Below are 25,314 nucleotides of genomic sequence, written 5' to 3' on the forward strand. Positions count from 1 at the left end.
TAACATTACCATATTTCATCTTTTTTCCTCCTTATGGAGTTTTAGCTGCCTTGTGTTGATTTTTCAAAGTTTCCCAATCCTCCAACTTCCCATTAATTTTTGCTCTATTATATGCCATCTCTTTTGCTTTTATTTTGTCTTTGACTTTCCTCATCAGCCACGGTTGCATTATCCTGCCTTTAGAATGCTTCTGCTTTGAATTCTGCTTTAGGATGTACCTATCCTGCACCTTCAGAATTTCTGTTTCCATTGTCATCCCTGCCAATCAGCTTTGGCCAGCTCCTCTCTCATGCCTCTGTAATTCTCTTTATTCCAGTGTAATACAGATGTATCTGACTTTAGCTTCCCCCTCTCAAACTGCAGGGTGAATTCTATCATATTATGATCACTGCCTCCTAAAAGTTTCTTTACATTAAGCTCCCTAATTAAATCCAGTTCATTACACAACACCAAATCCAGAATAGCCTATCCCCTGGTGTGCTCAACCTCAAGCTGCTCTAAAAGCCATCTCATACGCATTCTACAAATTCTCTCTCTTGGAATCGTGCACCAACCTGATTTTTCCAATCCACTTGCATATTGAGATCCCCCATGACTATTGTAATATTGCTCTTTTGACATACCTTTAATGTATTGCACTTAGAGGAGGCAGGGAGTCTGCAGAATGACTTGGACAGATTAGGAGAATGGGAAGTGGCGGCTGCAATACAATGCAGGGAATTGTATGATCATGCACTTTCATAGAAGGAGTAAAGGTGTGCACTAGTTTCTAAATGGCGAGAGAACTTAAAAATCAGAGTTGCAAAGGGATTTGGGAGCCCTTGTGCAGTATTCTTTAAAGGTTAACTTACAGGTTGAGTCAGTAGTAAGAAAGGCAAAATCAATGTTAGCATTAATTTCGACAGGACTATAATATGAAAGCAAAGATGTAATGCTGAGACTTTATAAGGCAATAGTCAGACCATATTTGGAGAATTATGAACAGTTCTAGGTCCCATATCTAAGAAAGCATGTGCTGGCATTGAAGAGGGTCCAGAGGAAGTTTATAAGAAAGGTTCCTGGTTGAAAGAGTTAACATATGGCAGGTATTTGATGGCTCTGGGCCTATACTCAATGGAATTTAAAAGGATGGGGGTGGAGGGGATCTCATTGAAGGCTATGAATGTTGCACATCCCGGTTAGAATGGACACGGAAAGGATGTTTCCTTGGTGGGAGAATCTCAGACCAGAGTGCCTTTAGAACTGAAATGAGAAGAAATTTCTTTACCCGGAGAGAGGAATCTGTAGAGTTCATTGCCACAGACAGCTGCGGAGACCAATTCATTATGTATACTTTAAGTGGAGTTTGGTAGGCTCTTGATTTGTGGGGACATCAAAGGTTACGGGGAGAAGGCAGGTGAATGGGTTTGAGCAGGATAAATAAATCAGCCGTGACTGAGTGGCACAACATACTTGATGAACTTAATGACCTAATTCTACTCCTGTCTTATTGTCTTATGAGATCGTATGCAGTTCTGGTCATCACGCCATAGGAAGGATGTGACTCGACTAAAGATGGTAGGGAGGAGAATCACATCGATGTTCCCTGGATTGGAGCATTTCAGCTCTAAGTAGAGATTGGACAGGCTGGGTTTGTTGGACAGAAAAGGTGAAACATACAAACATATGAGGGAGTTGGCTAAAATGGATAGTGACAATCTTTTCCCATAGTAGAATGTCTAAAACAATAGAACATCAGTTCAAAGTTAACGTGAGAAGATGCAGAGAAGGTTTACAAAAAAGTGAGTGGTTAGATTCTGGAAACTGAGTGGCTGGTGTAGGCAGGTATTCTCTTAACCTTTAAGCAAGCTCTTCGATCACCAGGGGTTATGGATCATGTGAGTAAATGGGATTGGTATGGATTAGGGTGACTGGCTGTATCTACCAACGGAGGAGTAAAGTTCTCCTTTACTCTGCTGGCCTGCAGGTCACCCTTAGGCAATGTGTAGCACTTGCTTAGCTCCCCCCCACCCACCCCACCCACCGAGCCAGGTCACATGAAGCCATCGGAGCAGGTGGTAGTTGGTCATATAAGCAACTGGTGCATATCACAACTCCTGGTCATGCAACCACTGATGCCGGGCAAATGACCTTCTGAAGAGTATTGATAATTGCTGGGGTCACCCATCTTGTAAAGAAGCTGCCGAGAAGAAGGTAATGGCAAACCACTTCTGTAGAAATATTTGCAAAGAACAATCACGGTCATGGTACCATGATCACCCAAGTCATATGACTTGGCACATGATGATGATGATGAAGATAGATGAGAGCCAGGGTTAGCATGATTGTGACGGAGCCAAGGACCTGGGTCTGAGCTGTACAACTCTGACTCTACGTCTGTTTAAGATTTGTTCCCTTGCTCAGCACCTTCTCGCAGCTCCACCCTCTGCCCGTCACCACCACCCCCATTGCCCACTCTATTCTATCTTGACTTTTGTGGGCCAAAACTATCCTCTTCCTGACTGACCTTTTCTATTGAATATTCCGTATCTATTTCAATCTCTCCCCCTTTTTCTTGTCAAAAACACAGTATCAACAATCACCTGATTTGTACAGCTGGCTGCACAATGGTAGAGAAAGTGGAAGAAAGGCCTTTGTAAGGTTTTTGCTTTCACAGCCAAAGGTATTGTATATAACATTCCGATTTTATACATAATAGAATATTATTGCAAGGGAGTCTTATGTATAAACTTCTCCCCTGGGTGATGCAAATCTCTCAAGGCTTTTCCAGCCCCAGTTTCATAAAAGGTACAAACCCTACAAAAGTTAGTGCATTCGGCCCAGTACATCAAGACTAAAACCCTCCTAACCATTGAGCACATCTTCATGAAATGCTGTCATAGGAAAGCAGCATCCATCAGCAGAGATCCCTGCCACCCAGGCCATGTTCTCACCTCGCTGCTGCCATCAGATAGAAGGCATAAGAGCCTCAGGACTCGCACCACCAGGTTTAAGTTACTACCCCTTAGCCATCAGGATCTTGAATAAAAGGGGATGACTACACTCACTTGCCCTATCGTTGAAATGTTCCTACAACCAATGACCTCACTTTAAGGACTCTTTAGCTCATTGTCTCATGTTCTTATTATTTATTGCTATTTATTTATATTTGCAATTGCACAATTTGTTGTCTGCATCCTGGTTGATCTGTCACTGATCCTGTTATAGTTATTATTCTATAGGTTTGCTGAGTATGCCCACAAAAAAATTAATCTCAGGGTTGTGTATGCTGACATATATGTACTTTGATAATAAAATTTACTTTGAACTTTGAGCATTAACTCATTAACATGCACAATGAAGCGAGGAATGGAATAATGGATCAATGCATTGATACTTCAATATAAACCTGACTGTGTATCCAAGGACACATGTAAGCTGAGCACAGGCTCGTCTCCTCAACCAATCAATACGTACAGCAAGGACCCAGGCTGTGTTTGTACTTATACATTGTGCCTGCATAACTCACCCAACCAAAAATAATCAAAATTACATTCCTGCTCCTGTGTACAATTGAATGGAACAAGGCACTCAAATGTCAACAGCACTTCCTAGTCATACCAAGTTATCACTGTGGTTTATACAATTTCAAGCATATGTTCCAGACCAAGATTGCCAATTAAAGCCTCTTCAGTTGCTACTTCAGTTTCAGAGTGTGGGAATCTATCATATTTCACTGGCTTTCTGAAAAAGTTTTGTACAGACCTGGTTTGTTCTCTTTTCCCATAAATTTTACCCTTTTTATGTATTTATCCACTAACTTCCTGCATATGTTTATCAAAATTCTCATTTATGACTGTAAATACATCCACGGCTTCAGCCCATTTTACATCTCTGACCTCCTCCTATCTTCTGTGGTACCCCCCCCCCCGCCTACATTTATTTATTTATTGACATACAACGCAGAATATGTCCTTCTGGCCCTTCATGCCACACCCCCCTGCAATCCCCCGATTTAATCCTAGCTTAATCACGGGAAAATTTACAAAGACCAATTAACCTACCAACCAGTACATCTTTGGAATGTGGGAGGAAACTGAAGCACCCGGAGGAAACCCCTGGGGTCACGGGGAGAACATACAAACTCCTTACAGGCAGTGGCGGGAATTGACTTTGGGTCACTTGTACTTTAAAGAATTGTGCTAACCACTATGCTACCGTGCCACTCCAATCTATCATCATTGGCAGCATTTTGAGGTGCCTCGCCATAAATCACTTTCCAGATTTCTTGATCTTTCTTTATCCTTCCCTGTCATTTGTAGCTAAAACCTCCCTGGAAAACAGTTGCACATTAGTTATTCCTCCCTACTCCTCCGATAGTGCCTGGACTTAGATTTTGTTTGTAACAAAGACTCTTGAAGGTTTCAATAAGTTAAGATAAATGCACATTTTATTTCATTTATCCCCATTGCTGAAATATTTGAAGTATGTTTCTTTGGGAATGGGCAGTGTTCTCCAGAAGTCCATAATTTTCTCGATGTCCATTTCATTCATACCTTATGTCGAGATAGATTCATCATGGGCTCAGTGAGATAGTGATCAGACCTCTTCACACATCTTGAAACCTCACCCTTTTATTAAAATGCTTCTTAATTAATTCTCTAATATATTCTGCACAAAGGTAAAGCTATGTTCAGCTGGAATTGGTTGTACCATTATTTATACTGTACATGTTGCCCTGTCCATGTGTCAACTGCTTAATCGCCTTCCTCTGCATGTCATTTGGAACCATATATTCAAGTTGGCAATGTACCTCACTAGGTTTCCACGAAGTGCTAGAAATGATCATCAGATCAGGGAGCAACTGTGGAAAAAGAAGCAGAGCTAACCCATCAGGGTAGAGACCCTTCATCAGAATTGGGATACAGAGATAGTGAATGCTAGTCTTAAATTGCAGCAAATGGAGAGGACAGAGGGAATATCTGTAGTAGGATGAGACCAGATGAAAATCCTGGTTATGGAACTGGGAACATGGTGAAGTACTGAATTCATAGTTTGCATTAACAATAGGCTAGTCAGGTTCAGTTGAAAAGAGGATTTTTTTTCAATGAACTGTTGTATATAGGACGTGCAGAGTATACAACTTATTGTTGTACTGCGGAATGATACAGCAGATCGTGTTTCTGTGTCACAACTCTCGACACCCAAGCTCAATCTCGGCTTCATTTGTCATTACATGTTCTTTCTGAGATGTATGGCTTTCCTCTGGGTACTCCTATTCCCTTCCATGTCGAAATATGTGCTGGAGATTTATTTGTCACTGTAAATTATGCCTTAATGTAGGCCAGTGGCATATAAAGAATGTAAATAGAATAGGGTATGAAGGAAATTATTGCAGGGCTGGAGGGAGAGAGAATAAAGAGATGGGGAATCGAACTGATGGATTTGCTCTGGCTGGAGCTAGCTTGGTCCCAATGGACTGAGTAGCAAAGATACACACTGTATCAGTGTGAAGCCTGGAGGAATCAGAGCTTTCTCTCCATAAAATTATCCAGAGAAATGCAATGATAGTTTGTTGAAACTAATCTTAGTAATTGAACCAATCATGTTCACTCTGACTGGCTTTGGCATTATCTCCTGATGCAGCCCAGCAGAAAAGGGAGGCGGGGCAGTATGTTTCAGTTCCGCAATCAATGATAAAATATCATTTGTTTGCATATGCTATTATAATTTTCATTCCTGTATCCTTTTATAGCTGTTTTTCAGTGCAAAACATTGTATGTATTAAAATTACCATTTTGTCCAATGTTGCTTAAAATAAGATCTTCCCGTACTATAATTTATTAAAAGCATGACATAAATAACTTCTGTCATGATAATAAGTTGAAGCTGTTACAATTCAAATTAGCTGGCATTAAAAATGTCAAAAATATTCCTGACTATAAACTTATTGATGTTTATGTTAATTCAGGTGATGCTTTGACCAAGCATGTGTACTGCAGAAAAGAGTGGAGGAGGGCAAATACTTTTTTTTAAATTATCAGGAAATTTTTGAAGGAGAAGTAATTATGTTCAGTTCATTTATGCAAATATTCTCTTAAATGTATGTTTCTCTGGTTAACTTATAGTAAAATTAAACAGTATCCACATTGAAATTGGTACCTGTTTAGATTTGTTTTCTCAAAGGTCATTCTTATTCAGTTCATGTGAAATGTTGATGGCAATGACTTGTACATCTCTTTCTAAAAACTCCTTCATTGCAAATTAGGCATATATATTTATGATATCCTTTAAAAGTGATTTTGGATCTTAGTTTAATTTACATTTTGGAAAACTGACCACTGCCACACAGTTAAACAATAAATTCATATCAAAATTTCTAGAATTTTTCCAGCTAGGATGTAAGCAAATGGAATACTGCTCAGTATTCTGGAATTATAAATTAGTCTACTTTTTAAAATTTTGATTGATGGGAGATTTTATATTTTGGCTAATGGTGATGGGTTTGATCAAGAAGCACTTCCTTTTCAAATCCTTAGTTTCCAGGTTGTAGCTCTTTTTTTTTGAAATCTCTTAATTGAAACCATTTCAGTTGCTTACAGAAGCTTATTTTAAAATGTTCTAAACATATGCACACAGTAAGTACCAAAATCAACAAATGCAAACTTTTTCAGGAGTTGTCATTAACGAGGGGTGGAAGGAACACGCCACTTCTCAAACACCATCTGCCTGACCGGTCAGACTCCTCCGGCCCAGATGTGGAAAGCTCTGAAGCTCCCACATTGGCCTCATCACTCACCTCAGAAGCAAATCAACCTGAGCCCTGAAGGACTGGCAGAATCAAAACTGGTGCAGTTCTTTCCCACTGTCTCTAGGAATGTTCAGTAAGATAACCTCACTTCTTAAGTCTGATAGTGACTTCTAGTGACTTCCAATCAGTACTGCAGCTAGCTTTTCTAAGTTGCTCAATGCATCTGGAAAATTCAGATAGACTGATAAAAAAAACTACCAATACTGGAAATCTGAATGAAAACAGAAAATTCTTGTTCAGGACTCCTTCCACACATAGTTAATGACAAGTTACGTACCGAAAAAGTTCACTTTTGTTGGTCTTGGTATTGTTTTGTGTGTACATTTGTAGAACACTTTAAAATAGAAGTAAAATTCTAATGTGCATTTACATAGCACTTTCAGTACACTTCCAGTGTGTTATGTTTATATTTTGGGAAGTTTGTCATCTATGACCTTAGAATATAGCACTCATTCAAAAGTTGTTACTTACCATGATGACATCATATTATATAGTTCTCTTCCCCATGGATTAAATAATATTTTTTTCAGTTTCATCTTATTTGATCTCACAATATTAATTTGTATTTCCATTTTACTCATCTTAGAAACATAGAAAACCTACAGCGCAATAGAGGCGCTTCGGCCCACACTCCTGTGCTGAACATGTACGTTTGTACTTACTTTAGAAATTACCTAGGGTTACCCATAACCCTCTATTTTTCTAAGCTCCATGTACCTATACAGGAGTCTCTTAAAAGATCCTATTGCATCCACCCCCACCACAATTGTCAGCAGCCCATTCCACGCACTCACCATTCTCTGCCTAAAAAAACTTAATCCTGATATCCCCTCTGTACCTACTTCCAAACACCTTAAAACTGCCCTCTCATGTTAGCCATTTCAGCCCTGGGAAAAAGCCTCTAACTATCCACATGATCAATGCCTCTCATCATCTTATACATCTCTATCAGGTCACCTCTTATCCTCCATCGCTCCAAGGAGAAAACACCAAGTTCACTCAACCTATTCTCGTAAGGCATGCTCTCCAATCCAGGCAACATCCTTGTAAATCTCTCCTACACCCTTCCTATAATTTCCACATTCTTCCTGTAGTGAGGTGACCAGAACTGAACACAGTACTCCAAGTGGGGTCTGACCAGGGTCCTAAATAGCTGTAACATTACCTCTCGGCTCTTGAACTCAGTCCCACGATTGATGAAGGCCAATGCACTGTATGCCTTCTTAACCACACAGTCAACCTGTGCAACAGCTTTGAGTGTCCTATGGACACAGGCCCCCAAGATCCCTCTGATCCTCCACACTGCCATTCTGCCATCATCCTTAGCTACAGGTCATCATGCAATAAAAGTGAATACGTGTGTGTTAGTGTGTCTACATGAAAAATCAATGTAAGCAGAAGAAGAGAAGTTAGCAAAATAGTTATTTTATTCTGAACATGACTTTTAAGGATTTCAGATTGGACACTGATTTCTAATTATCACATTTTTTTCTAAATGCAGGCAGCAACCATGAAGATATGAACCAGACTACTAGGGTTGTTCAAACTCATTCCTATAGGAATTGCGAACCTGTTGAAATGTCATATCAATCTGGACAATTTCAGCCTGCTATACGAGTAGCAGACTTACTGCAGCACATCACACAGATGAAATGTGGCAAGGGCTATGGCTTTAAAGAAGAGTATGAGGTAAGTCCAAATTCATATTCATCACAATTCACTCTTTTAAACCCATTCTTAAAATAAAAGGCCCAAAAATTAGACTCCATGAGGGTTTAGTACCTCTGTGAAAGAAAAAAAGAGAAGGAATTTATAGTGGAGATATGAATATTGTTTTGCCTTCAGAGACAGATCTGGGAAAGATTCAAAAATGATAAAGTCAGAGTTCTGTGCAATATTTCTCACAGGAGTACTGTAGCTCAAAATTGTCTTTGCAATGTTATCATTCTATCATGATAGTTATGAAATCACACTACACAAATGGAAAACAAAGACTGCAGCTTCACAACAGGGCATGGCTGATAAAGAACATGACGCATGCATGGGTAGCATCTGAGTTCATTGCTTCCGTCTGTGTCACATATGAGATATGCAATGCTATGGGCGACCCAATGCCACCTTAATTGCCTGAAATCTGATGGCATGTAGGAGTCAAGATATCACTGTCGGTAATACCATTCTTAACATGCTTCTGTGTCAGTTCATGAATGAAGGCCAATGGGAACTATCATCAACTGGAAACATTAAGCTGTTAAATATGAGCCTCAAAATGAATAATAAGAATAAATAAGCTTGTGTATGATCATACTCTGTATTGGTTGCAGTCAACCTGAATAACAAAGATTTCTGCCAGTGAATAACTTAGTGGTACCTCAGAATTAGTAATGTGCAACCTCTGGGTTCACAGCGATTGTTGAATGGTTGTATCTAAAGACAAGAGTCTCTCATTTTTGCATTTGACAATGTAGTCTTATTCATACTTCCAAATAACTCATATCTTATATAGTCTAGTTTAAATATATTTTCAAACAAAATCACAAGTTTCTTGAGGTGCACTTACAGTCTAAATGTGAATATGAGTAAATGAATGTCACTCATAGACATCTGACATTGAAGAATACATTGACACTCAATGGTCCAAAATAAAGAGTGCGCTTCTTAGGATAATGAAAATTGGCATTCCACTTTGTATTGTTTTCAAATTCCATAGAACCATAGAACACTACAGCACAGAAAACAGGCCTTTCGGCCCTTCTAGTCTGTGCCGAAACATTATTCCGCTAGTCCCATTGACCTGCATCCAGTCCATAACCCTCCAGACCTCTCCCATCCATGTACCTATCCAATTTATTCTTAAAACTTAAGAGTGAGCCCACATTTACCACGTCAAATGGCAGTTCATTCCACACTCCCACCACTCTCTGAGTGAAGAAGTTCCACCTAAACCTTTCCCCTTTCACCCGAAAGCCATGTCCCCTCATATTTATCTCTCCTAATCTAAGTGGAAAGAGGCTATTCACATTTACTCTGTCTATACCCCTCATAATTTTGTAAACCTCTATCAAATCCCTCCTCATTCTTCTACGCTCCAAGGAATAAAGTCCTAACCTGTTCAATCTTTGCCTGTAACTCAACTCCTGAAGACGCGGCAACATCCCAGTAAATCCTCTCTGCACTCTTTCAATTTTACTGATATCCTTCCTATAGTTAGATGACCAGAACTGTACACAATACTCCAAATTTGGCCTCAACAATGTCTTATACTACCTCACCGTAACATCCCAACTCCTATACTCAATACTTTGATTTATGAATGCCAGGATGCCAAAAACCTTCTTTACAACCCTGTCTACCTGTGATGCCACTTTCAGGGAATTATGTATCTGAACTCCCAGATCTCCTTGTTCCTCCACACTCTCAGTGCCCTACCATTTACTGTGTATGTCCCACCTTGATTTGTCCTTCCAAAATGCAACACTTCACACTTGTCTGCATTAAATTCCATCTGCCATTTTCTGGCCCATTTTTCCAGTTGGTCCAGATCCCTCTGCAAGCTTTGAAAGCCTTCCTCGCTGTCCACAATGCCTTCAATCTTAGTGTCATCAGCAATTGAATTCCAATCAATTTACAGCAAAATTATGCCAGAGCTTTAAAATATTATTACGTACATTGAACACTTGAAAAGAGTAAGCAAACATTTTGTTGATACTCATTGAGCCCAGAAGATGACCCAAATTATTCATGTTGTAATTTTGTCAAGAGCTTTGAATCCTGAAGGAGTGTAATACATAAGAATGAGTGAGTAAGGTCTCTATCTGTCATGGTTGACCATGGATGTTGCATCCTAGCTATCTAGATACGCAATCCAGGGCAATACGATATGGAAAGCAAGCTGTTACTCATGTAGCAAGTTTCCCCTCTCCACGTATCTGATGAACCCAAAGGAACAGCTGAGACCGATACAGTTTGGTACCAGCAGCATCACAGGAGTTGCCAGTCAGCATTGAGCTCAATGTAGGACTACCTTAGAGATTCCAGCTCTGGAGCTTTTCCTGGAGGTTTACTCCCAAAGCCTTCCCCTTGAGTAGGTATAGCTACAAGGCAGTGGTGGTTTGAAATCAGAGTTTTCCTTCTCCAAAATGTGCTGCCAACCACGGCTGACAATCCCCATCTGCCCGAAGTGATCGGATTTAAGTCACCAGTAACCTGCTTTTGCTCATTCTCCTGTCAGTAGAAACGATTCTGCTGGGTTTAGTAGCTAAGCCACATGTGAAGGGCAGGAGCTGGACTTGGTTATCAAAGGCATTTGAAGCTCACGTCACTGGCAGCATTTGTTAGGAAGTGGTGGCTTGTCCCCAGTACCACACCCTGGCTGCAACAACCTTAAGGAACCACCTTATAAGAATGAATAAGTACCAGCATAGTGTTGACTGAATGTTCCTCCACTTCCTGAGATAATATATAAACAGCTTCATCTTAAAACAATGAACTAGGCTTGACTGTACTTTGTGTGGGCTAATTGTTCATCATTTCATATACAGGAGCTTTCTGTTGTCTTGATTTTTTTTTCATTTCTTTAACCTATAAACAGGCAGACTATTATTTAAATGGGGAGAGAATTCAAAGTTCTGAGATGCAACAGGACTTGGGAGTCCTTGTGCAGGCTACCCTTAAGGTTAACCTCCAAGTTGAGTCGGTGGTGAGGAAGGTGAATGCAGTGTTGGCATTCATTTCTAGATGAATAGAGTATAGGAGCAGGGATGTGATGTTGAGGCTCTATAAGGCACTGGTGAGACCTCACTTGGAGTACTGTGGACAGTTTTGGATGCCTTATTTAAGAAAGGATGTGCTGACGTTGGAGAGGGTACAGAGAAGATTCACTAGAATGATTCCGGGAATGAGAGGGTTAACGTATGAGGAACGTTTGACCGCTCTTGGACTGTACTCCTTGGAATTTAGAAGAATGAGGGGGGACCTCATAGAAACATTTCGAATGTTGAAAGGCATGAACAGAGTGGATGTGGCAAAGTTGTTTTGCATGGTGGGGGAGTCTAGTACGAGAGGGCATGACTTAAGGATTGAAGGGCACCCATTCAGAGCAAAGATGCAAAGAAACTTTTTTAGCCAGAGGGTGGTGAATCTGTGGAATTCGTTGCCACAGGCAGCAGTGGAGGCCAAGTCATTGGGTGTATTTAAGGCAGAGATTGATAAGTATCTGAGTAGCCAGGGCATCAAAGGTTATGGTGAGAAGGTGGAGGAGTGTAACTAAATGGGAGAATGGATCAGCTCATGATAAAATGGCGGAGCAGACTCGATGGGCTGAATGGCCGACTTCTGTTCCTTTCTTATAGTCTATCTGAGTTGTGTGATACTTTGAGAGTTTGCACAAGAAGAAAGGCTGAAGTAACCTTTGCTGGTACTGTTCTACCTTCATGTGATATGGTATTTTAACAAATACAAAAAAAAATCAATGAGCTTTTAACATTATATGATGCTCCTTCATATTTTACCTTGTATCAAAGGTTTTTTCTGAGATTTCATTTTTCATTTATTATTGAGCAAACACATGAACCTCAGTTGATTCCAAATCTGTGTAAGCTGCCTGTAACTATAGAGATTGTTTGCAGCTTATCAAGTCATCCTTCTAATTTGCAGTCATCAAAGTAGCACATTGGTTTGCTTTAGTACCGCACTAGCCCACTAAAATATTTAGAAGCTGAAATTTTCTGGATAATTTTTGCTTTTCAACTCTGATAGAGCACCTTTTAGACCACCTTTAGTCATGTGAAATGGAATCTTTTTCCCTGGAATCAATTGATAAAAGGTTAACCAGTAGGTAGTGAAAAGCAGGGGAGTGGGATTGAGAGGAAAAATAAATCATCCATGGTCAAATAGTCAAGCAGACCTGATGGGCTGGATGGCCTAATTCTGCTCCTATGTCGTATGGTCTTATTTCAAAATTGTCAACAACTTTAGGTAATTTTCCAGACAGGGAAGACACCTAAGTTAGTGGTGTGTTATTACACAAATTGTCCTGCATATATTAAGAAATAGAAGATTATCAATTCTCTTCCAAAGAAGTCGTCAGATGGATTTTAATGAACTGCCATTTTGTGTATCGTAAATAATAAACCTCCTGTTTATGTATTGTAAATAATAAGCCATTTACTGAAGTGCAGGAATTAGCACTTCTGGCATAATTTTCAAGACTACTATTCCATTAGTTGCAATGATGGATATCAGTCAATCACAAAATCACCACAGTAATGATCGCTTAACACTTCTCAAGCACCTAACAAGCTACTTAAGCTGCATAAATGTTGACAAGTTCATTTTCAGAGCTTTGGAGTATATAATGTTTAATGAGAAAGGCGGAATGGTAAGTGTGATTTTGTAGATGTTGATAACGTTCCACTCATTCTGAAATATAAGTGGAGTTTTAATCGAGGAAAGAAACCTCTGAATTTGCAAAGGAGCTACCATGCATTGCCACTTCATTTGGCAGAAAACAAAAATCTTCTCAAGTGATCTGATGCTTGGCAAAGTTCCAAAAATGAAAAGTGGAACACAAGGTTTTTTCTAACTAGAGATACAGGCTCAACATCCCTAATGAGCCCACACCTGCCAATTAAACCCATGTGACCATTTAAGCCTCTAATCCATACGTCTTTGGAATATGGGAGGAAATCAGAGCACCCAGAGAAAACACACATCGTTGTGTTTTGTGTATACATAATAAAGAACTTCATTTCCCATTCTGCAAAGTCGGTGGTGCACCGGAAACCAGAAGTGTCATTGGTGAACTTAGAGTGCACACAAAAGTGTGGAGCTAGATGCCATGACTGTAGTGTCCTGTGAATAAATATGTGTTAGTTTAAACCATCACAAAGCTTGTCTTTTATCAAGAACAAAGATGACAAAGGGAGAACGTACAAACTCCTTACAGACAGCGGCATGAATTGAACCCAGATCACTGGTGCAGTAATAGATTACTTAACCATGCTGCCCCGTTTTACTTAAACACATCAGCACAAGGTATATTTGGCCATAAAGAAATTACTGAGTGATATAAGTCTTGGCTCAGTTATTGCAGCTTTTGAATGATTGCAAAATTGATTTAGATACTTGAAGATAAGATTTAAGGAGGCCTATAGTTCACTTTACAGCTGAGGCAAAAATGGAAGATTCTGACTCCTTCCCAAGGGGGGAATATCCCTGCAGAATATACTGTATGCCAATGGACTGGGCAGGCCTAAAATATGCATTTGAGTGACTTGTCAACACAAACCCAATCATTATCACATTGCTGGTTAACTTCACTTGTGTTGCACAAATTAGCTGCTAAATTACTTATAGATGACTTCTTAAGCAGCTAGTTTGGTGGAAAATATTTCTAATGTTCGAGGTGATGAAAGGTATTCCTTATATGCAAGCAAAAAAAAAGTCTATCCTTCCATAATTGTCATGATGTGCCATATAAACCATTAGGTTTTAAGATAGGAGAACACTATAAAATAATTGTATATGATTTATAAAAAGGAAAATATAATGAGTCGTGGTATTTTCATGGGCTGAATCTCCTTTGCTCAGTTTCAACCTTACTGATTCATAAAATAATACAACAAAGCACACAATTAGATGTGGCTTCTGTAACAGCTCTAAGCAAGTTTTTGGTCTGGGCCGGAAATTGACAAAAAGAAGGTTCAAGAAAAGCCAGCTACACTGAGAGTAAGTAAATCATCTGGACCATCAGGGCTGTAACATAAATTGCTAATTAAAGTAAGGGTGGCAATTGGTCATAATCTTTCACACATAAACAGATTCAGGAGTGTGCCTGACAATTGGAAAAATTGCAAATGTTAAATATTTATTCAAAAAGGTGAAGGGTTCGATCTAATAATTGTAGACCAGTCAGCTTATGATCAGAAGTGGATCAAGACATCATGGTCAGGGAAAAAGTTTACAGTCACCTGGAAAAGGGTTTAAGAAAGGCAGCATGAAATGGTTGAAGAATGAAAATCTTAAAAAAGATAAATACACTTGATGAGTTTCACATGGACTTCCCAAAGGCAATTAATCAGATGCCACGTAATAGGCTTGTTATCAGGACTGGGAGCCAAGAATAAAAGAGGCTGAAGGTGTATGGACAGAAAATTAGTGACTAACAGAACTCAGCAACAAAATGGGTTAAAGTGCCAAATGAAGCAAAGATTATAGTGAAGAGCTTACTTCAAAGCTCAGAAAAAGATTATGCAGCCTCAAATGTTAACTCTTTCCACATGCTGAGTTTCCAGGATGTTCTAGTTTCATTCCAGTATTCTGCACTTTGGACTAAGGCAGTAATGAAGACAGGCATTCAGCGGTACTGGTAAAACCCAAACTGGGCATCAGGCAGTAGATTATTTGGAAGTATCCCTTGATGTCACCATCAGCGCCCATTGTATCACTTTACTTATCATTGAGAGGAGACTTCTGGCATAGTAATTAGCTGGACTGGATTTGATTCTGATGAAGGTCTCGGCCTGAAATGTCAACTGTTTATTCTTTTCCATAGATGCCGCCTGGCCTGCTGAATTCCTCTAACATTTTGTTTGTGTTGCTTGGATTTACAGGCATCTACAGAATTTCTCTTGTTTGGATTGAATTTGTCCAGCTTTTTGTGAACAGATTATACATACCTTAAAAAAAATTCATATTACTAGGTCTATTGTAATTATACTAGAACAGTTTAACCAGAGGTTCAGCTAGTCCTGAAGCTCAAATCTTCAATATTACATCTGTCTTGTTGCCTAGTTCTATAGACTTTGCTGCTTCCAGTTTTCTGGCTGTCCATAGGAGTGAATCAGAATGGCTGTTGACTGATGCTGGGAATCCTGGCTTAGTAGCATTATGAGGACCGAAGCCTTTTCGTTAGCTGGGCACTGAGGAAGGAAATATGCTTGGGCTCTCCTCCTCCTGTTAGCTGTTTTGTTCTCTACTGCCATTCATTATCAGATGTGATAGAATGCAGAGTTTGATCCGATGTATTGCTTGTGAGATCACTCATCTCAAGCTATTGCAAGCTAGTAATTCTGTATTGTGGCTGGCATCCCATTATCTGGATCAACATTCCTAACCGAATCAGGATTCATCCCCTGGCTTGATGGCAGACAGAATGAGGAATTATCAGATAATGATGTCACAGATTGAGATGGGGCACCTCTCTACTGCTCCTAATAGTCGACAGAGCCTCAAGGATGCTCAGTTTTGAGTTCTCAGTTCTGTCTGAGACAACGCTCCTGAGCACATTTGCAGTGCCACACACAATGATGGAGCACGTTCCTGATGAGACGATTGGGCTTTCTCTCCACCAGGGCTGCACAGTAGTCACTTTGGCTAATTTTTTTATTATGAACAGCTCCATCTACCACAGATAGGTTGGTGAGGTTGAGGTCAAGTTGGTTCTCTCACTATATTCCAGCAGCTATGGACTCCAGTACATGGCTAAATTGGTCTGTAGCAGTGCTACCAAACTAGTCCTGGCATTGGACATTGAGGTCCTCCACCCTGAGTACATTCTGCCCCTTGGTACTGTCAGTAATTCTTCCCAGTATTTATTCATTTAGAGATACAGCGTGAAACTGGCCTTTCCGGTCTAAAGAGCTGTGCCGCCAATCAACCAGCCTGCTTAACACTAGCCTAATTAAAGTTCAAAGCAAAATTTATTATCAGTGTACAAACATGTCACCATATGCAGCCCAGGGATTCTTTTTCTGTGGACATCGTTACCAAATATATAGAACAGTAAGTGTAAACAGGATCTGTAAACTGTAATTATAGGATATCCTTAAGCTGGCCAGTGGCGTCATGGCATCTGCACTGAACTTTGAGGCAAGTGGTCTCGGGTTCAAACCTGGCTGGCTCTTTGCATGCTTTCCATTCATGCTGGGTTGAGCATTAATAGAGCAATCCGGTCTCATCACAAACAGACTGATGTGCTACGAAGCCATGGGGAGGAACAACAAAATTATGGGACAATTTACAACCATCAACTAACCAACTAACCAGTACATCTTTGGACTGTGGAAGGAAACTGGAGCACCTGGTGGAAACCCACGCAGTCACAGGGAGAACATACAAATTCCTTACAGATGGCGCCAGAATTAAATTTCAAACTCTGACGCACCCGGCTCGCTAACCGTTATGTTACCATGGTACCCTATGATTCACTTGTTGCAAATATAATCAGGCCCATGATTGATCTGATACCATGAGTCTTCAATGGGGCATGGAGTCCATGCTGAAGATGCTCTTTCCTCAGTACTGCTGTGCTGCATCTTCTGTTTGATTAGTCCTGCTGGTGAAACCAGGTAATATGATGAAGGGGTCTGTCCCATTGTCTGCAAGGTATGATTCTGTACATATGTTGCTACACTAGTTTGTGGAATGGCTTTCCCAATTTAGACAGCGATTTAGACAGGTGTTTGTTCAGAGGATTTTTCTAGGTTCAATGAAAGGTCAATGAAACTCCTAGAAAAACTGAATTTTTATCATTTTTCATCACATTCTATTCCACAGTAGCACTTAAGTCACAAAATTGCCAGGCAATAACCCATCTCTACATGATACAACATAACCACTTAACATTAACATTGAAGAGCATTGCCATGGCTAAGTCTGCAGCTACCAATATCCTGGAAATCACAGCTGGAAAGAAACTTGATCAGAGCAGCTATGCAATACTATGGCTACAAAAGCAAGTCAATGGTTAGGCCACCTGCTGTCATTGTACCTCCTGACAACCTCGACCAGAAACAAGTCAGGAGGAGAGCAGGATGCTCTGCTTTCCTGAATGACTGCATATGCAATAGTAGTCAAGAAGCTTAACATCATCTGTGACAATGTAGCCATTTGATTGACACTGCAAACTGCCACCTCAAGCATACATTTCTTCCACTGTTACTTGATAGCTTTGGTTACAACAAGAGCCCACAATAAGCTTCAGAATATCTTGGTCAGTGTTCACAAGAAATTCTTGAATGGGAACAAGAGTAGGCCATTTGAACCTGCTCCACCTTTCATTAAGATCATGTCTTATCTTCTACCTCATTGCCATATTCCTGCAGTCTTGCAATATCCCGAAATTCCTGAATATCCAGTAATCTATCTTTGTTTTAATTGAGTGCAAAGACTAAGCAGCCACAGTCCTCTAGGGCAGAGAATTCCAAAGATTTATCACTCTCTACATGAATAATTTTCTTCCCACCTCATTTCAGAATGGCTTTCCCTTATATGAGCCCTTATTCTAGTCTCCTCAGCCTGGAAAATACATCTTCATGGCAGCTGCCACGTTGAACCCTGTATGAACTCTGTAATAAGAATATCTCTCATTCTGCCAAATCCTCAAGGATACAATCCCAGGCTACCCACTCTTACCTCTTGCAACAAATCCAACAAGCTTGAATCAATTTTGTGAATCTTTGCTGTACTCCCTCTATGGTAAATATATCATTATTTAGATAAGGAGATCAAAACTCTACCAATACTCCTTGTCTCACTGAGGGCCTATATAATTGCGATACGTCATCTTTACTCTTCTAATAAAGGCCAATGTACCATTTGCCTCTTTTACCAACTGCTGTACCTGCATGTTGCCTTTTAGTGAATTGTGTACAAGATTAACTTGGCCCTTTGAATATTAGCGTTACCTAATTTCTGTCTTTCTGCATTATATAACTAAAATAGATAGCTTTATATTTTTCCACATTTATATCCATCTGTCACATTCTTGTCCACTTACTCAATCTTGAAGCAACAACAAACAAACTGCTGGAGGAACTCATCAGATCAGGCAGTATCTATGGAAAGGACCAAACAGTCAATGTTTTGGGCAGAGATCTTTCGTCAGGACTGAATTTTGAAGCCTAATTGCACCCTTTCTCTACTCATAATCCCACCTCAAATTGATCATTCAGCAGACTTGGAAAATAATGTTTGGCCCTCTTGGTATAGATCACAGATGGCTAAGGCCCAACCACAGAATCCTGCCAACCTATGAAGGATCCATTTATTCCATTCTTTGTTTTTGTCCAAAGCTATTCTGTATTCCCTTCAGTACTTTATCCCTAAATCCATGTGTTATATCCTTGTTGTTTGACCTCCTCGGGGGGATATTATCAAAAGACTTCTGAAAATCCAAATACCTTATTGGGTTTACTTACCTAATCTACTAGTCCTACTAATCCTGCTCTGTTTGGACTATTCTTTGCTACTGTTCTTCAGGATGCCACATCAAACCTGAAGTCAGGGGTCTTACTACAAATGAGGGCTGATGGCGGTCTCCTCAATCTCATAAGACTGAGAGCAAAAACAAAAGTCAAGGACATTGTGGTGCATGAGCTACAGTTTGCTGATAACTGTGGACTGGTTGCCCACTCTCCCGAAGACTTACAGGAGATCACCAGTCGCTTTGCCAGTGCAGTCAAAAGCTTCGGACTGACAATCAGCCTGAAAAAGACAGAAGTTCTGTACCAACCGGTTCCTGGCTCAGGCTATGAAGAACCAACTGTCCTCATTGATGACACTCGTCTCAATGCTGTCAACAAGTTTTGCTATCTAGGCAGCATAATGACATCCTCAGCTTCTCTGGATGTGGAGATTGGGTCAAGAACCAGAAAAGTCTGCTTTGCCTTTGCTCAGCTGGAAGATCGAGTTTGGTCACAGAATATCAGGTTGGCCACCAAGTGCAAGGTATACAGGGCCGTTGTCATTTCAGCCTTATTATACAGCTGTGAGACGTGGTGCCAATATCAGAGTCACTTACACTAGCTTGACCAACTGCAGCAGCATCACCAATGTTCTCTGATGAAGATCACCTGGCGAGACAAGGTCTCCAATACCGTGGTCCTCTCTCGAGCCCGAATGCCAGCAGTTTCAACCTTGGAGATTTCAGCCCAATTGCGCTGGGCAGGGCATGTTGTCAGAATGCCTGACGGAAGAATGCCCAAGGACATCTTGTACGGCCAATTGTCCAGTGGTACAAGAAAACGAGGAGGCCAGCGACTACGGTACAAGGATGTTCTGCACAGGAGCCTCAAGAAAGCTGACATTGCCCCAGCAACATGGGAGGACCTGGCTCAAGATCGCTCACAGTGGAGGGATGCCATCAGAAAGGGTGTGGACGCGGCTGAGAACAAGCTCGAAGAGGCAACAAAGGAAAGACACAGGATGCGCCACAACAGAGCTTCTGCCCCTGCTGTCCCACCAGGCCTCACCTGCCAAGTATGTGGCAAGCAGTGCCTGTCAAGGATCGGCCTGTACAGCCACTCCAGGATGCACATATCAAACCCCACTAACTGACTGAAAGGAACCATCATCATCCTATGGGATGGATAGCAGAGTCACATTCACTAAGATCTCCAGTAAATCTGAACAACATACACAAAATGCTGGAGGAACTCAGCAGGTCAAGCAGCAACTGTGGAAATTATTAAACAGTTGATGTTTTGGGTTGAGACCCTTCATCAACACTTTGTGTATGTTGCTCTGGATTTCCAGCATCTGCAGAATCTCTTATGTTTATGATTTGCTGCACCAGTAAACCAGTCATACATGTCTTTCATAAGTTCAACCTGACACTTCTCAACCCTATTATTTCCAATGTGCTGAGTTATTATATACTTCAATTTTAACTCCAGTATCTTCCCCACCCTTGATGTCAGGCTGAAGAAGAACCCTGGAGCTGAAACGTTAACTGTTTCGACATGTTGTGCATTTGGAGATGCTTTTCTGTGCACCACTATTATAATGCATGGTTATTTGAGTTACTGTCGCCTTTCTGTCAGCCTGAACAAGTTTGGCTATTCTGTTCTGACATCTCTCATTAACATGGTGTTTCCACCCACAGAACTGCCTATCACTGTGTGATTTAGAAAACCATTCTCTGTAAACTCTAGAGGTTCATGTGTTTGATAACTCCAAGAGAACAGCAGCTTCTGAGTTACCCAAACCACTCCATGTGACACAATCAATCATTCCATGATTAAAGTCATTTAGATCACATTCCTTTCCCATTTTGATGTTTGGTCTGAACAACTGAACCTCTTTACCAAGTCTTCATGCTTTTATGAATTGAATTGCTGCTACCTGATTGGCTGATTAGATATTTGCATTAACGAGCAGGTGTACTGATGTAACTAATAAAATGGCCACTAAGTGAATATTTTACCATATGCTATCTTGAGATTCATTTTTTGCAGGCATTTACAGATAAAAAAGAAATACAATAGAATTTTATGAAAACCAAAAAATATCATGACTGACAACCAACCAAAGTGCAAAGAAAATTAATACTGAGAACATGAGGTATAATGAGTCCTTGAAACCAAGTCTCTATGTCATAGAATCGGTTCAGAGTAGTGGTGAATGAAATTATCCATACTGGTTCAGGAAACTGATGGTTGTAGAACAAGGATTCCCAATATTTTTATGCCATGGACCAATCGAAATAAGCAAGGGGTCTGTGGAACGCAGGTTGGGAACCCCAGCAATTTAGGGTAATAGCTGCTCCAGAATGTGGTGGTGTGGGATTCAAAGCTTCTTTACCTGATGGTAATAGTGAGAAGATGCATAGTTTTCTGGAAGTCGCAACACACGTGGACAGGTTGGTGAAAGTGGTGTGTGGTGTGCTTTCCTTCACTGGTCATGGCAACGAGAACAAGAGTTGGAAAGTTATGTTACAGCTGTACAATATGTGTACGGTCCCAGCTCCATACGTGGAGTATTGTGTGCAGATCTGGTTGCCATACTATAAGGAGGATGGGATTAAGTGAGAGATTAAAATTCGCACAGATGTCACCTGGACTGGAGGGCTTACTTTTATAAGGAGAGTCTGGACAAACTGGGACTGTCAAGGGAGCAAAGGAGTATGAGGGGTGATCTCATAGAGGCTTATAAAACCATGAGGGGCAGCATGGTAGCACAGTCTGTAGCACAACGCTTTACAATACAAGCGACCCGGGTTCACTTCTGGCCACTGCCTGCAAAGAGTTTATACATTCTCCCTGTGACCATGTGATTTTCCTCCGGGTGCTCTGATTTCCTCCCACAGTCCAAAGACATACTGTTTGATTAGTTTATTTGTCACTGTAAATTGTCCCGATTAAATCAGAGGTTTACTGGGCAGTATGGCTCGAAGAGCCAGAAGGGCCCGTTTTGTGCTGTACGTCAATAAATAAATAAATGTAGGAGGTAGGTAGTCACTGTCTTTTTCCCAGAGTATGGGATGTTCAGACTTAATGTGCGAGGGGAAAGAGTTAAAGTGGACGTGAGGTACAACAATTTCAAACAGAGGGTGGTGGGTAGGTGGAACGAGCTGCAAGTGGAGGAAGAGGGTACAGTTACAATCTCCGAAAGATGCTTAGACAGTTACATGAAAGGAGATGTTTACAAAAGATATGGGACAGAAGAAAGCAAATGGGATTAGCAAAGGTAGATATCTTGCCTGGCATGGATAAGTTGAAACAAAGGGTATCGACTATCCTTCGGTGTTCTGGGATTTATCAGGTTGTACTTTCACCGAGTTCCCTCGCATATTTTTAACACTTAGTTTCTGCACATCCTCATTCCTGTAGACTCTTAGCTCTTTGATATTTCTGACAGGTGTCATATTGCATGAAGACAAACATGAAGAGGCTGTTTAATTCCTCTGCCATTTCTTTATTCTCCATTATAAACTCTCCCATCTACACCTAGAAGGGACTCACATTTGCCTTCAATAGTCTTTACAATATCATTAAAAACTCTTGCCACTATTTCTTACTGATTTATTCTAATTTTCTATCTCCCTTTCATTATTGATTATTTGATCCTCTTTAGTTCAGTTCTAAAACATTTCCAGTCAAAGTCAAAATCAAGATTATTGTCATATGTGCAAGTACGTGTAGGCATATGTGTCAGGAAATACTTACTTGCAGCAGCAACACAGGCATCAAATAAGCAGGAATCACGGGGAAAAAAATAAATATGTCCAAATTTTACAAGAAAGAACACAATTAGAACAATGATTGTCCATTTTAGTGCAAGATGATTGAAGTGGTCATAAGGCTGTAGTGATTATGGTCACGCCAGTTGGTTCAGGAACTTTTGAAGGGTCGTGGCCTGAAACATTGACTGTTTATTCCTTTCCATAGATGCTGCCTGACCTGATGAGCTCCCCCAACCTTTTGTATGTGTTACTCTCAATTTCCAGCATCTACACAATCTCTTGTGTTTATGGCTCGGGAACTGTATGGCCTGCTGAAGGGTTTCGGCCCGAAACGTCGACTCTACTTTTTTCCATCAATGCTGACTGGCCAGCCGAGTTCCTCCAGCATTTTGTGTGTGTTGCTCGGATTTCCAGCATCGGCAGATTTTCTTTTGTTTGTGGGCTGAAGGGAAGTAGCTGTTTATGAGCTAGGTGGTGCGGGTCTTCAGACTTCTGTACCTTGGGCCCAATGGTAGCTGCAAGATCCACATGCCTCCTATTGCTTCTGTCAACTTTATCAGCCTCTCCCTTGAATTTCATACTGTTCTTCAGTTCTCTTATCAGCCATTGATACACTTTTCCTGTTGGGTTTTGTGAAATTACACAGCAGTTCTAGCCACTGCTTATCCAATGTTATACATTTCAGCATCTTTTCCAAACAATCATTGCAAACAACTCACTCTTCCCCTTTTTCTTTTATTTAAGCCCCTGGTTTCAGATTGAACATCACTTTAAAAATCAATGTAAAATTCTATCATAATATGCAAACTCTTCCCTTTGGAGCAAGATTATCAATTAACTCTTATTCAATACACAAAATAAGATCTTTTCCTTTGTGGCAGATTAAAAAAAATGTATATTTTTAACAATGGATCATATATCCTTATGAAATGATACCCATAATAGACAGGATTTATTTTCTTTATTTAGCTGGAAACAATACCTTGTTTCAGAATGAGCATTATCAGGTGCCTCTGAGCAGTTTTCTTTTGTGGTTTCGAAGTAAAATTGGACACCAGAGAAATCATTGTCGAGCATTTTGAGTACCTGTTTCAATGTATGACCTTGCATAGCAACAGAAGCTGTTGCTACGCAGGAACATAGATTCAGCTCTCTCACTGTGATCTTTTCTTTGTTGTATTCAATATTATCTCCTGAAATAAAGCAGATTGACAAAGATAATGACTTTGTATGTATACTTCAGACAATCCAACGTGAGACTCTAAATGACTGTGATTATATTCTGCTTTGGTTTGATGGGCTTGTAGTTTTAATGTAGCACTCTGACTTAGGTCAAAACTGATGAAGGTATTGAAACTTATTTATCATTCTCCTGTTTCTTGACTCCTGTGAGACTCCTTTGAACTTTCATTGGACTAAAATACATCAGGTGCAGATTGAGGAGGCTGATCATGGCTTCACTTTATCACTATACCCCATATTGAGAGCCAGACAAGAAATGGTAACAGATTACTTGTAGGAAAAAGTAGGAAGCCTCATAATGGGGACTTTTTTCTGATCGTGCCCAACATGATCACACATTTCCAAAACAGCGATATTCTACTTTTGCTTTGTTTAAATGGTTCTATATTTACTGGTAGTTGGAATTTTACTTCTGCACAAAACATGAATTCCTTGAGGCAATCCACATTACAACTCTGAACATTGATTAGATCTTTACATACCTTGGAATACTGTTCAACATTGGTAGAGCCTTTTCACCATTTTAACCAATACACTTGACAGTAATTCATCTGGTGACTGTCCATTGTATCCAACAATGACAGGAAACCTGTGTGAGAGAGTTTTTAAAGTGGAAAAGTCATTGCACCGGGAAGTTCCACTCTCCTGCCCTCAGGAGTCTGGGTCCAGTGGTATGAGAAAGCATCACAAACTGCGGTATTAGTTGGATAGGATGACCATGACATCTTCTGTGCCTCGCTATGCCCTTCACTCTCCACGGAGCATTGCAGTTCCAAATTCTTAGCCATTGTATCTCACTGAAGATCTCATCTGCCCAGTCCACAGGAGCTGGCTTTGCATGCTAGGACAGGCATGTCCCTACCTCAAGGGGTAAGAGTCTGCCAGCTACCCTCACCTGCTTTAGCCCACCTGTCGAAGCGGTGTACTGGGTTGTGGCTGCTGTGACATGCAGACAGCTAATTGGAGCCACAGGTGAGAGCTGAGTGTCCAACGGGGATCAAAGGTGAGTCAGCTACCCTGGTATGCACGCAACAAGCCCCTTCCTCAGAGGTGGGTACCCCTCCCTGGGCACTCCACATACCCCCAACAGTAATTCATACCAGGATATAATTAATCAGATCGGCATTGGCATCAGACTGGGGAGATGAGTTGAGGGGTTGACATTTCCAGCCATTAAAGGCCATACAAGTCCTTCATTTACTTCCCAGTGTCGTTTACTTTAAGCTATTTTCCAAATTGACCATTTCAAGATATACAGACAGGAAGAAGTGATAAATTCCCATTGGTAAAGCCATTGTGTTTTATTTAACCTGCAATG

The 25,314-nt window shown here is 40.6% G+C and overlaps 1 protein-coding gene across 7 annotated transcripts in view; it reads left to right on the forward strand.

Moving 5' to 3' along the window:
• The window catches only part of LOC134342756 (receptor-type tyrosine-protein phosphatase T-like), a 1,640,095-nt gene that overhangs the window by 1,518,837 nt on the left and 95,944 nt on the right, over nucleotides 1-25,314 (forward strand). For all 7 annotated transcript variants that reach the window (XM_063041291.1, XM_063041286.1, XM_063041287.1 and 4 more), the window contains one exon: nucleotides 8,292-8,479. In XM_063041291.1, coding sequence (XP_062897361.1) covers nucleotides 8,292-8,479 — 188 coding nt within the window. The remainder of the gene's footprint in view (nucleotides 1-8,291; nucleotides 8,480-25,314) is intronic.

Source organism: Mobula hypostoma, chromosome 2, assembly GCF_963921235.1.
Source record: "Mobula hypostoma chromosome 2, sMobHyp1.1, whole genome shotgun sequence".
NCBI classification, from domain to species: Eukaryota; Metazoa; Chordata; class Chondrichthyes; order Myliobatiformes; family Myliobatidae; genus Mobula; species Mobula hypostoma.